Below are 14,609 nucleotides of genomic sequence, written 5' to 3' on the forward strand. Positions count from 1 at the left end.
TCAAAGATAACAGAATACAAATTTTTGTCTAACATTCAAGAATTTGTCCATCTATTCGTAATAGCGTCAAAGGAGGTCGATTTACAGAACGATAATAATACAAATAATCATAAACTTCTTAGCACGTGAGTTTTGGAAGGACGTGCAACGTCAAAGGCTCGAACGAAATCTCTTTATATGCTTCACGGTGTCTAGAATCGATGATGAGACCGGATGGTATTATCGAAGTCTTCGCTGCAACGTGACTCGCTATTCTACCATGTGTGCCTCCAGATTTACGTGAGTCGAGTTTCGGATAAGTTCGGTATCATTTCGCCAATTTCCACTGAACAGACACGAAAACTTTGTCCCTGTGTCTACACACAGTTACAAGATTGTTTGGGGTGTTGTTAAATCAGTAAAATGTTTTTCTTTAAGCCAAATATTGTTGCTGATAACTGAGTGAGTCTAGCGGGATTGTGATTCGATGTGTTCGTTTATTATGATTGGTATGAATTTGAAATATTATTTGATTTATCGAGAAGTATAACTTGTGACGGAATATAAAAGAAAAATGAACGGGGAAAATTTGTAAGAGGAAAAGAAATTACAATAAATTGTGATAAAGTAAAGAGGAACGAAGAACTTGGGCGAGAGAAAGATCAGAAATCGATACAGGAACTACGAAATTACATAAATTGCTATGAATGAGTAGGTACTATAGTTAGAATTATATATACTTATGGTAAACTATGCAAGCAATTGATGCGATTATAAATGAAAAAAGAACGAATTTGCGATAAAATAAATGGAAGTACAAAAGGTATGGAACAATTTGAACGGAAGAATGAATAAAATTACTGCAACTATAAATGATGAAAGACAAAAATGGAATTTTGATAAAAGAAATGGGAAGCATAGGAAATGTGGAGCGATTTCAATAAAAGAAGGAGAACTCGTGGTAGATCGTGACAAAATAAGAACAGAAGCAAGGAATTGGAAAACTTTGGATGTACGAAGAATTTAGATAAAGGGAACAAGTATTGTGATAAACCGAGGTAAAATAAAAAGCAATGCAGAAAATGTGCAATAATTCTGATTAGATTTTGCCTTTAGCTTTTAAGAATACGAATATCTTGGGGAATATTTAAAATAATTTAAACCAAATGTTGTGTACAAACGTTGTGCATTGTCCACTTTCAATTTCCTCAAAAGCTTTCCTTTCTCTTCCCTCATTACGTATTCTCAACTATTAAATGCAGCAATAATTCTTCATTAACTATTCCACGCATACATACTTCGTAAGAGTTCATCTTTGCTCACTCTTATTCCCTCTTTCTTCATTCTTCTATCTTTCTTTTCCTTTTTTTTTTTTTTTTTTTAGTCTAAATATTTCTTTCACTTGACATAATAATATTTACGAAAGACTTGAGGTAAACTCAGACGAAATTTTGTGTTAACATGATCTTTCTCAATTACACCAAACACTCTTCTCTCAGAGGTGTAACTTCATAGACCACGAGCTCATCATTCCCATATCAATCATTCTGAGCCAAACATTTTTCACTCGCTCTACAGGATCCTATCGCTGCACGATCGTGATCGGAATTCGGGTTTGCGTGTTTGCGGAAATAAGTGATTAGCATCGACTGTGGGGGATTTGAAATAATTAGAAAAAATAGCGATCAGCTATTCAACATTAATTATAGTAACTCTTCGCGATGGATTTAAAAAGGTTTAAAATAATTGCGACTGCAATTTGTATCGTATTTGTGCTTTTAGAAGCGAGTATTAAAATTCTTTGTGAAACGTTTAAGATGATCTGGTAGAATTGCGAATAGAATAAATGTAAAGGTTCTTTGTTAGCTGGGAAATTTGGCAACATTTTTATTCCAATTTTTCATTTCTTCTTTCGCAATTTTAATATTTCTTCTTCCATTTTTCGCAATACAAGAATCGAAGAACATCTTTTGATAGTTTAATTACCTTTCTCTGTTACCTCTATCCAAAAGTAATTGCGTTCGTTTTATGTTACTTTCGGATATATTTTATAATATTCCATTGGCATAGCGAATGTTAAGAAGCATTCCTACAGATTAGATTTGAAAAGAGCGGTACAGAAGTGAAGGAAATTATACTGAGAAACGGTTGCTCGTTTCGCATTCATACGTATTTTAAAATTCATGCATACCAAGCTAGGGGAAAAAAGAGAGCTTAATATTGACATAAATCCAAACGCAGTAACGAATATCAAATAGCTGTTATGCCGTGTAAAATATAAATACCAACTACTGGTTATATTTAAGCAACCAAAAGATGCTATACGATAATCACGTTCACTTAAAAAATGAAATTATTCATATAGTCTGATAAACTAATAATATTCTATATATATATGTCGGAGATGAGAGGACATCGGGGTCTCTCTTTTGGAATTTTTGGGAAGATCCCCAATACTTTAGTCTAGACTATTTATTATAGCTGTACTTAAATGATAAGGCTTAGAAGTAGTTGTTATGATTCAATCCTATTATGTTTGCCCGAGATTTGTGACGGTGGGCTTCGGCTCGAGGTGACACAACTGGTCGTCGAACGTAGCCACGGTTACGGGATGAACGTTTTTACCTAACAGAGAAGTGCCAATATTGTGGGACACACGTTGAATTAACAATCAAATCCCGGGCAGGAGCAATCTCAGCTCTATGCGGGTCTGCCTAGCAACGGCGGCTGGAATTTTGTTGGTATCCCCGGTCAATATGCAACGAACAAACGCGATCGTAAGGAGAGGAAAATTCCCATCAGTCTTTTATTCTTGCGATCACCTTGGAGAGTTTGCACATCGTCTTTACGTGCAGTATTATACCGAGCGTCACAGCAAACGTTACTTTGTGCTTCAAAATATATTCTACGTTTAACAGAGAGTTACTCCGTTGACCGTGGATTCGTTATTGATCCTAAGAACATTGTCACTAACATCTCGAGTGTTTAATCACCACGGTTATTTATCAAACTTTGTAAAAATCAATATTTATACCAGTAAATATAATTTCTATTGTACAACAACGATGGTTAGTCCGAATAAAGATTTGTTACACGCCCATGAATCGAACGCTAACCCGACATATATATAATTTTAATAATAATAATAATCATAATAATATTATATACAGGGTGGTTGGTAACTGGTGGTACAAGCGCAAAGGGGGTGATTCTACGCGAAAAAAGAAGTCGAAAATATAGAATAAGAATTTTTCGTTTGAGGCTTTGTTTTCGAGAAAATCGACTTTGAATTTTCGCTCGGTACGCGTGCACTTTATCACGTCTCGTTATAACGGATCTCACTGTAGATCGTTGTCTTGATGGATATTATCGGAGTTTAAGTTTGTTTTTGCCGTAACGGAAAATTAGGAATACATAACGAAATAATATGAAGTAATCATAAAGTTTATTATTACAAAAATTGCTGAAAATGTTGCCCATTCTGCCGAACACATACTTCTGCTCTTGTAATTAAATTTCTATGAACACTTTCTAAATATTAGGATATTCGATTGTTTTAAAGTATGAAAGGCTACAATAATCTTTTCTTTCAATTGCTCGCAATTTGCGATTTCTTCAGAATAGACAATTGATTTAATATGGCTTCATAAATAAAAGTCAAGCCGAGTTAAGTCAGGAGAGCGTGGTGGCCAAGCTATTGTTCCGTTATCCGTTATAACGAGACGTGATAAAGTGCACGCGTACCGAGCGAAAATTCAAAGTCGATTTTTTCGAAAACAAAGCCTCAAACGAAAAATTTTTATTCTATATTTTCGACTTCTTTTTTCGCGTAGAATCATCCCCTCTCCGCTTGTACCACCAGTTACCAACCATCCTGTATATAATTTTTTGTGTGACTAGTAACCAATAACACGACTGAAACCCAAAGAATCTGAAACATATCCATCCAACTGCTATGAAAGTTTAAAGTCTAGAATGCTATAATAATAAAGAGAACAATAACGTAGAAAGTAGAACAACAGTATTATCCTGGTAAATGTAACGTAGAGGATAATAACCATAAAGAATATGTCAGAATTGTGTCGGAATTGATCCAGTCTTCGTCGTTGCAGAGATTAGTATTTCCTTGAAAATCTATCTTCTCGGTAAAAATTCAACCTTCTCCTCTCTTTCGTTTGTCTCGAATTTTGCGATATAATTTCAACTTCAAAACTCGAGCGAAAACATTCCACTGCTTTGATCGTAACGCCACGACTTGAAATACGAAAATAGTACCGTATTTTAATTAATTGAATTTAACATGGAGCTCGTTCAAAGTTAACGGTCTGCCTTGCAATTCCACGTTACACAACCGTACGAAGAAATCGAAGAAGTGTAACAAACTTTGAGTTGCGAGCCAACGAATGGCCAGAGGCCAGTGGTTTATGTACTTTGCCTTGCAACTGTCTAACTTATTCGTGGCTTGCGACCGCTCGTTTCCCACGTTAAACTTTATTATTTATTTTCCCTACGATCTTTTCAAACAGCTGGCGCCATTGTCGCTGCCAATATGTCGCTATTTTCGCAGCGCAATATCTTCGCAGTGATAAAGAATTAACTTTTTGAAAGTGTCGTTGTTACATTGAAAGTTCTTGTACCGGTTCTTCCCTTTGTTAAATGCCAATTCTTATTGGACAGCGAGTACAGTTGGTTAAAAAATGGTCAAATTCGATTTTCATTATATAAAACTTATGCTGTTGTTGATCACATCTTTGATAAGATGAAATCGTGTTCTAGCAATATGTTCGAATAGTTTTAATCATTCGAGTAAAGTAACAAAGATCAATTCAAAATCGATGAAAATAAAGTAACTTTTCTAAACGTCCTGTAAATTTATAATCCATTAATGTTCATTTAATATCTTTAATGTAATAATGAACTTCATCAAAATAAATCGTGATTTTATTATCTGTATGATTTACTTAACTTGTACTTGTACTACTGGCATGATAGAAATCACGATTGTACTAGGTAAACTTTTAATCGTACTACTTGTACGAGGATATTCAGTGTTGATGCACTTGCATGATCAAGCTTTGGCCGTGCTACCTGTCTGATAAAGCGCGGGCTGTACCACTTGACAAGTTTTAACAGTGTTACTTCTCTGACGTATATTGCCGGATCATGTTATCTACATGTACCACTAGCTGCTATCTATCTTCAACATACTAAGACCTAGATTATCCAAATTAATCATCAGACACGCTATTCGAATAACTTTATATTTCTTATAAGAGGAAATCATTTATTTTACATTATTTGTACAATCTTAATATAAAATAGGAACAAAAATTTGTTACTACGAATATAATAATTTACTTTGATAATCTTTTCTCGTTCACCAATTTTTTCTTATAGACGATCATCTCGAAATTTTTCATTAATCGTGGTTTCAATATATAATATTTATTTGATCGTATTTTACAACATTAAATCGCAATCGTACTAAGTTAAGAAATCAAAGTAACGTCACATTCAAAATTATTGGAACACGAATTTTCCTGCACTAAAAGAATATTTGAACTCGTGACTAAAAATTAGAAAAAAGGAACATTGAATTTACCGATTATTATTAAAACATGAAAAATCATCAAAATATTTTACACTTCCATCGTCAAATATTTATCGCATCATTTACGAAAATACTTTTCAATTTCTAGCATACTATTTCTAATCTTCTACTCTGACTATCGAAATTTAAAATTCGAAAATTACAAATCGAACCAAGGCAATAAAACTTAGTCAACCAAAGAACAGTTCGAATTTCCTGGTCGATGGCTCTGTCACGCTCAGCTAAACGAGCATACGCACGCGTGACTTTATAAATCGCTGCAAAGCAGAAGGCTTTGAAAGAATGAAGAGAGACCGCGAGAGAAAGAGTTGGGGTCACATACGACCCCTCCATTGGGAATCGCGTGATCCCTTTGAGCGACGCTCGTGTAATTTCTGTTCCAGGGAAAAAGGTTCGTCGAAACGAGTATTCGACAACTAGATTTTCGATCTGCTTGCGATGTTAATGAAGGCACCAGCCGCTTGGCGAGAGCTTCGAATAAGGAGGTTGAAGATAAAAGCTGCGGAGCGATGGAAGGGGAAAGAAAGCAGCTTTCGTTGCTTTCGAATGGATCTTTCGTCTTCTGGCAGATTGTTTCTGCGATCGGAAATGTGGATGGAGGGTGCTTTGTCGAGGTTAAGATAATCACGCGAATGGTGGCGGTGCTTTGCATGGAAATAGAAATTCTGTTCATGGTGTTGGTGTAATGATGGAGACAATGACTAGGACATTTTTTGCCGATTGCTTATGTAGATGTACACGTAGATTTTTTACGTCGAGTACATTTTTGGATCTACATGTTGATCAATTTTAAACAATTTCAACGCTCGATTTTATGCCATCTTAATGATCAATTTTAAATAAGTTTAATCTTGATTTTTTATTCATACACGAAAATGATATAATTCATTTTGCAAGGGAAATGAGACATTAAAAGTCAAGCAGCTTATAAATAAAGAAATGATCGCGTCGAAGAGATTTTTAATTCGAATGTCTGCTAACATGTCTTGCCTGGTGAATAGTTTAACAATTCTACTTTTCCATTCCTAATTCTTATGTTGTAATATTTTCATTTTATTTATAAAGGACAGACTACAAAATATTTGGATATGTGACAGTGTCATAGAATATTTTCGTGAATTACCTGCACAGGGAATAAAAATAAATTGGATGAGAATTAATTAAACAGATAAATCTAGAAGGGCGTAGGAGGGTACAGGTCGTGAAATAGAGTTTGTATCTAACGAAGATCCTGACGAACGTCCAGTGAAATTCGACGAGTCGTATTCACTAAGTGTGTGGATTAGTGAAATCCCGGGTGATCGCTGGAAAAATCCAGCGCAACTGGCAGCAAAGTGCTTGGTTACGTTCGACAGATGGTGAATTTCCTTTGACCAAGTAATTCGTACAAGAAAATCCGTGGAATTTTATTGGAAAAGTTAAGATAACGGTTAATAGCTTCTCTTGATTCATTATTTCTTATCTTCCTTTTATTAGGCGATCAGCTCTACTCAATTTTCAATTAAATCATTTTTAACGATCTTAGCTGCATAGTGAAGCAAACAGTGTAGGATAATATCGAAAAAGATTAAAATCTCCAATTCAGTAACATTTCTTTCATTTCTTTTTCCATGTAAAATAAAATCCTCGATCGTTTTGTGACGGAATGTCGGAGGCGGAAGAAATTTTATCCTTTATATAAATTCTGTAAAAATCTATAATCCATTTTTTATATACTTTCTATGTACGAGTGACTTCATATTGTGGATATAAATTATACGAGTAAAAACAGATATATTATATTCTATCGAAGAAAATTAAATTGATATTTCTTTAACAATTTAATTTAGCGAATGAAATATCTCTCTCTGTTTTAAACGACTCTCATAATTAATCATTCTTCGTATTTTCAATAATCTACTACATGTTCCTAATTTTCTAGGGTTTTAGATTTCCAACTTACGCAATTTGCGACCGTGTCCAAAAATCGAGTTCCAAGCATTTTGGTAAAGTTTAATTAAAACCTGTCAGTCAACCTGGTAATCCTTGTCCGATCACGCCAAACCTTTTACACAATAGCATTTAATATCGAGCGTCGAAAATGTTACAAAGTTTCCAAACAATTCTTTACCTTATACCGTACACCTTAATATTCATAATCGGGTAATTTTATTTAATTATTTATGATCGGATTTTCTGTACTTGATATAAAACCAAGATGACGAATATTTCATCCATTAACAATTCAACGCATTATTATAACATAGATTAAGAATTGTTATTCGGGAATTTTTATTTCATTATTCAGCAATCACTTTTCTATCCTCTGTAAAAGATCTAAATCGCTAATATTTTATGCTTCTATGCTTTCAGTAACTCAATACGTCAGATTGCAAAATGAATTCCATCAATTTTCTTTCATTTTAGTATCAGAATCTGCTCGTGCAATTCAATCGAATATTATTAATGAAATTTTACGAAATACAAGTCAAACGACAGAAGCGCATCGCGATTTCAATAAATCCTTTTATCTAACAACGATTCTTCAAATTGACAGAGAGGTCCTTATATCTGTTTCTATATATCTAGAAGTCTATTAATCCTATTTATCATTCACTTTTCTATCCTCTGCAAAGGATCTAAATTGCTAATATTTTATGCTTCTATGCTTTCAGTAACTCAATACGTCAGATTGCAAAATGAATTCCATGAATTTTCTTTTATTTTAGTATCAGAATCTGCTCGTGCAATTCAATCGAATATTATCAGTGAAATTTTACGAAATACAAGTCAAACGACAGAAGCACATCGCGATTTCAATAAATCCTTTTATCTAACAACGATTCTTCAAATTGACAGAGAGGTCTTTATATCTGTTTCTATATACCTAGAAATCTATTAATCCTATTTATCAATCTATCTGTAACTGATCTATTAATACCGAGATTAATACCGAGAAAGTCTACGACTTACAATTTAGAACTTATCAGTTCATTAACGTTATCGTTAATAAATTATTACGCAAAAAGATTCAGATAACCTTGCGTATATTCCATGTAGAGATAAAACAAGATAAATAGATAGGTGGCGACAAAATAAATAGAAACAATAGCCGAAGCAGCGTATGAAATTTGATTACACGCGGATATCGGCGAACTCGTCGAACAGTTGTTAAGTGGAAATGGCGAATGCTAAATCGCGACAAGAATAGCGGCAGGTATTAAGGTCGTCGTTCGTAGGAAAGCGTGTTTCACTTTTTGAGACGTCGTCCGTGAAAATGAGATTGCATTTCCGCGCAGTAAACGGCAATTGCCCACCAATGTTTCCACTTCTTTCCCCGTGAAGAAAGAGCCTACATAGAGAGAAAATTGTCCGGCTTTATGGTGACGTCGCGAGTCTTTTTCCCTTCTCCTACGTTCCTCTTACGTTTTCGTTTTTCACTTTTGTTTCCTGTCGTCTTGCCCTCCCCATGTTCTATGCTTCCTTGTTTCACCTTTATCGTCTTCCATTTCATCCTGTCTTTTATCTTTCTCGTTCTTATTTATTTCCCCCTCCCCGCTGATTCATCGCTTTCTTCTCTCTGCTCGCTGATTTCTGTATAAAATACAACCGTCTATCTCATTACGGAAGTTAACACTTTGACTGCCACGCCGAAATCACGTGTTTCGCTGAGGACGTCACGAGATTATTTTTATTATTCAAAGCATATAATGGCAAAATAATAATAAATTGACGATGACAGACAACATTTATCTTATTGGTGATCACAGGTGACCACCGTGCCGTCTTGGTAACAGTTGATAGCGACATATTATAACGAGCCTTCGTTTATTTCAACAATAATAAAAATGTTGTCTAATAAAAATGTTTAATTGTTCAATGGGGCATTTTCTATTTCAAAGTGTCTTCTATTTATCGGTTATATTCAAAATGTTCTAACTGTTAATTTTCATTCAATTTTTACAATTATAAGTTTCTCACAGGAGAAACCGTGGCCGGTCGTATATGACCAACGTGGCGGTCAAAGTGTTAACATTTTGCGGACTGGAGACGTGAGTTCGCATCCTATGAAAATGTGACCTGCCGTTAAATAAAAGAGCAAAGAAAGCAGTGGATGCTATAAACGAATCGAAACGAATACATATAAATATATCGTGAAAGTGTATTTACACGCTCGAATGATACGATATCGTTATCAATAGATTAGAGTAATACCGACTGCTCGGAAAGTTCGTTCCGATTTTTAAGAAATTTAACGAAATAATACGTTTTCAAGCATAGCACACTGAAAAACGCCACCGGAAGTATCGTTGAACGTACTCGTTGATTTCTAATAAAATATTACACTCGTTAAATGCTGGTCGGAAAGTTCGTTCCGATTTTGAACTCCTTGGCCGACGTAAAAACTCATATTGAAAAGTTTCTCACCGAAAAAAGTTTCTCTCTGCGAGAGAGAGAGAGAGAGAGAGAGAGGTTTTTCAAGGATGGAACATTCAAGTTGTATGAAAAATAGAAAAAGGTTGTGGAACAAAATGGCGCCTATATAATTCAATAAATGTATATCGAATCGAAATGTAAATCGAAACGAACTTTCCGAGCGACCATTTGAACCTTTTCAATCGCTTCAAAAATACGTGCGAATTCAGGCTACGTGCTTATCAGAGCACACGGTCCTCGAAGTATTAAAAAATCGCTTTAAAAACGCGAAATTTAATTATAGACATTTTGTAATCACTTGTAGCGGCACATGAGTCAACGGAAGATTTGAATCGGGAGAGACTCATATTATTATAGTATCGTGGACGAAAGGCCTAAGAGATATCGGGTGAACCATAAACAATGTCGCGAGAGAGCCCAGGTGCCGACAGTCCCATCAATGTGTCGTCGGTCCTTCGATTGAATAGTTTCGTAGAAGAGGCCTGCGTGACCCTGGCCACGAGCGATTGTGGAACAAGTGCGTGATGGGGTTAAGGGAAAAGACAAAGGGATGCTAAGGGAGAAAGACGAATTAAGAGTCAGTGTCAGTGTAGAAGCCAAAGGGTGTGAATCGAGAAGACAGAGACGTTGCGTTGTCGAGAGAGTGTGGTCCGCGTGAGAGAGAGAGGGCGTTGGATTCGTGGTGACGAGAGTTGCAAATTAACTATTTAGTTGTCTTAATTATAACACATTGTTATATTTAGTTCACGTTAAACAACCATCGTTCCCTGTTTAATCAACATCTGTATAATACATTCATTGTAAATAAATCATTATAGTTTACGATACTACATTATTGTGCCGTGGAATATATATATCGCCGTTATTTGTAATCGTGAACCAGAGCTACATTTGAACTTTTTATAACAACACCGGTCGATACAAATGAACGGTATAGCGAGTCATTGTAGCGAGTCACATACAGTGGAATAGCGAGCGTATAGTTGAACAGTAGCATTGAGCGAGCAACGATTACGATCAGCATACTCTATCTCTGTACTTGAAATGATTTTAATATGATCGACTACTACGATTTTATCACTGGTCTCTTTAATAAACCAATCAATACGTATAATAATCTACCTCACACTGATACAAGTTAGGGTAAGTAATAAATAAACGGACTCATTTTTGTATTCAGTTCTCTTTCGACCACCGAAGCGTGTAGACGTGTGTCTAGTGCTTAGTGAAGTTCACAATACAATAAGTGGCGACCCTCCGTCGAAAGTGAGTTAAAACAGAAACAGACCAAGTGTTTTCTAAACTTACTCGTGGAAAATCCTACACATCTAATCTCCAATCCAAATCATAGCCTCTCGACTAGTTATTTCAATTTGAATTAACTAGCTCGAAGATGGCCCAAGTAACCAGATCTGATGAACAAAACTACAACCACACCGTTCTACTTCCTACGTGGCAGAAGGATAATATATCCCATGTTTCAAACCACACTAACAAAATTAAAAAACGCAAGCTTGATTCAGTCAAAAAGAATGTAAACACTAGTCAGAATGAACCGTCAACAAGTCACGTTACCACTTACAACAAATTCGCAATATTAGAATCTACAGACGATGCTATGGACGTAGTTGAAACAGCAACAAATCAACACACACAAAAAGACCCTCCTCCCCCACCAATCTTCATTGACGATGTTATCGACATTCAAAAAATGATAAAGTCCATCGAGAAAGATATTAAAAAAGAGGATTACATACTAAAAACTAAAAATAATCAGGTTAAAATCCTGCCGGTCAATCTAGACTGCTACAGAAAACTAACGAAATTACTAAAAACCCTGAACGCAAACTTCCACACGTATCAACTGAAACAAGAAAGACCTTTTCGTGTGGTACTACGCAACATACACCACTCAGCTAACTTAGATGAACTGAAATTTGAACTCTTAAATTATGGCCATGAAGTAATGAACATTAGCAATATAAGGCATAGAATCACAAAAAACCCGCTATCCTTATTCTTTATTGACTTAAAGCAAAAACCAAATAACAAAGAAGCCTATAATATCAATCGATTAATGAATTCGATAGTAAAAATTGAACCACCTTTCATAAAGAAAGAGATAATTCAATGTAAAAGGTGCCAAAGGTACGGCCACACACAGAAATATTGTAACCACAATTACCGCTGCGTTAAATGTGCAGGTCTTCATGCTACAAGTCAATGCACTAAAACTGCAGAAACTCCTGCGAAGTGCATCCTCTGTCAAGGAGAACATCCTGCGAACTATAAAGGTTGCACAGTCTACAAGATCTTGTACAAAAATAAATACCCCAAACCCAGAGTTAGGAACCTAACCAACCAAGCACTTAATTCACAAAAATTCACTACTCCTTCAATTTCATATGCACAGGTAATTCAAGGAAATCAAAGCAGACCGAAAAACTATACTGATGAACCACAAACTAGTGTTCCCAATTCACAAAACATGGATAACATCAATAGGCTTGAAAAATTATTCAGGGAACAAACAGAGCAAATTGGTAACTTGTTATCATTGCTCACAATGATCGTGGACAAATTAGCACGCATCGACGTAAAATAAAACCAATACGCATAGCTCTTTGGAATGCTAACGGTCTAGCTCGACATAAATACGAACTAGAACTCTTCTTAAAACAACAAGAAATTGACGTAATGCTTATATCTGAAACTCGCTTCACTGATAAAAATTACCTGAAAATAAATGGTTATAACTTTTACTATACCCAACATCCCAATGGAAAGGCCCAGGGCGGCACCGGAATTATCATCAAGACCAGCATAAAACACTATGAGCTTCCATCATTCCAGAAGGACTACCTCCAAGCTACAAACGTAGCGATAGAAGATTGGCATGGTCCAATCACCACATCAGCAGTATATTGTCCTCCTAGACATTCTATTTCCAAAGAAGACTTCGATAGATTCCTCGAAGACCTGGGCAATAGATTCATAGCTGGAGGAGACTATAACGCTAAACATACGCAATGGGGCAGCAGACTTATCACAGCAAGAGGTAAAAATCTTTTGAAATGCATTAACGCCAACAGACTCAATTACCTCAGTACAAACGAACCCACTCACTGGCCCACTGACACTAACAAACTACCTGACTTATTAGACTTCTTTATAACTAAAAACATCTCGCCAAGATATATCCAAATCAACTCTTCTGTGGAACTCTCTTCAGATCATTCACCCGTCATAGCAACAATTAACTCAACAATCGTCGAAAATCAACCTAACGGCTTTATTCACAACAAATTCACAAACTGGCAGCTCTTTAGGAAAGTATTCAATCATTCAACATCAGCCTCAATATCCTTAAAAACAAACGAAGATATAGAAGCAGCCACGGAATATTTAAACACCAGTATAATAAACGCGATCCGTTCCTCCACCCCCACTAAGTGTTTTGTCAATAAACGTGAATACCCCCATTACATAATAATAAAAATCGCAGAGAAACGCAGACTTAGAAGAGTATGGCAAAGTCATAGAACACCTGAAGACAAACGTAAGCTAAATAACGCAACAAGAAAACTAACCAAAATCCTCAAAAATTACAGAAATGACTGTTTTCAAAAATATATTGCTGATCTGTCACCCACAGCTGACTCCAACTACTCACTGTGGAAGGCATCCAGGAAATTCACTCGTCCTCCGCAAATAATCCCTCCAATTCGCTATCCGCAAGGTGGATGGGCGCGTACCCCTATACAAAAAGCCAATTTGTTTGCAAGTCACCTAACTAATGTCTTCAAACCGTATTCCTCCACTATTGCCGCCGAAATAACGGAATACTTGCACTCTCCCTTCCAGATGTCTCCTCCTATTGAACCTTTCTCATCTCTGGAAGTTATAGAATTAATTCGTCATCTAAATCCCAGGAAAGCATCAGGACATGATCAGATAAGTAACAAAGCTATCAAGGAGCTTCCCATAAAAGGAATTACTCTCATTACCTCTATTTTTAATGCAATTCTTCGCCTAGAATACTATCCTAAGGCCTGGAAAATATCATTAATTACTCTTATCCCTAAACCTGGAAAACCAATACACGAAACTAGCTCTTATCGCCCAATTAGTCTTCTACCTACTTTGTCCAAATTATTTGAGAAGATGCTAACGAAACGACTCCTTCCACTCTTAGAGGATTTGAAAACAATCCCAGATCATCAATTCGGTTTTCGGAAGCAACATTCTGCGATAGAGCAAATTCATCGTCTAACTCACAAAATCAGCCAAGATTTAGAAAAAAAAAAATATTGCTCTGCGGTATTCCTGGACATTGAGCAGGCGTTCGACAAAGTGTGGCATGAAGGACTTTTGTTCAAACTAAAGAAAATCCTACCACACACCTACTACTCCATCTTAAAATCATATCTAACCAATAGGCTGTTCATGATCAAATACTTAGACGCTATAACCGCAACATTTCCAATAGAAGCTGGCATACCTCAAGGCAGTGTCCTCGGACCTCTGCTGTTCACCATCTACACTGCCGATTTACCAACCTTAACAGAGATAACCACAGCGACATTTGCTGATGACACAGCTT

The 14,609-nt window shown here is 35.9% G+C and overlaps 2 protein-coding genes across 3 annotated transcripts in view; one reads left to right on the forward strand and one right to left on the reverse strand.

The window, feature by feature from the left end:
* LOC100649216 (breast cancer type 1 susceptibility protein homolog) overlaps window positions 1-9,422 on the forward strand; it is a 43,229-nt gene extending 33,807 nt beyond the window's left edge. Inside the window, exon 7 of the mRNA XM_048408902.1 lies at window positions 5,974-9,422. Coding sequence (XP_048264859.1) covers window positions 5,974-6,035 — 62 coding nt within the window. The 3' untranslated portion in view covers window positions 6,036-9,422. The remainder of the gene's footprint in view (window positions 1-5,973) is intronic.
* Window positions 1-14,609, reverse strand: part of LOC105666045 (glycine-rich cell wall structural protein 1.0) — a 98,649-nt gene that overhangs the window by 46,080 nt on the left and 37,960 nt on the right. The window lies entirely within an intron of this gene.

Source organism: Bombus terrestris, chromosome 9, assembly GCF_910591885.1.
Source record: "Bombus terrestris chromosome 9, iyBomTerr1.2, whole genome shotgun sequence".
NCBI lineage: Eukaryota > Metazoa > Arthropoda > Insecta > Hymenoptera > Apidae > Bombus > Bombus terrestris.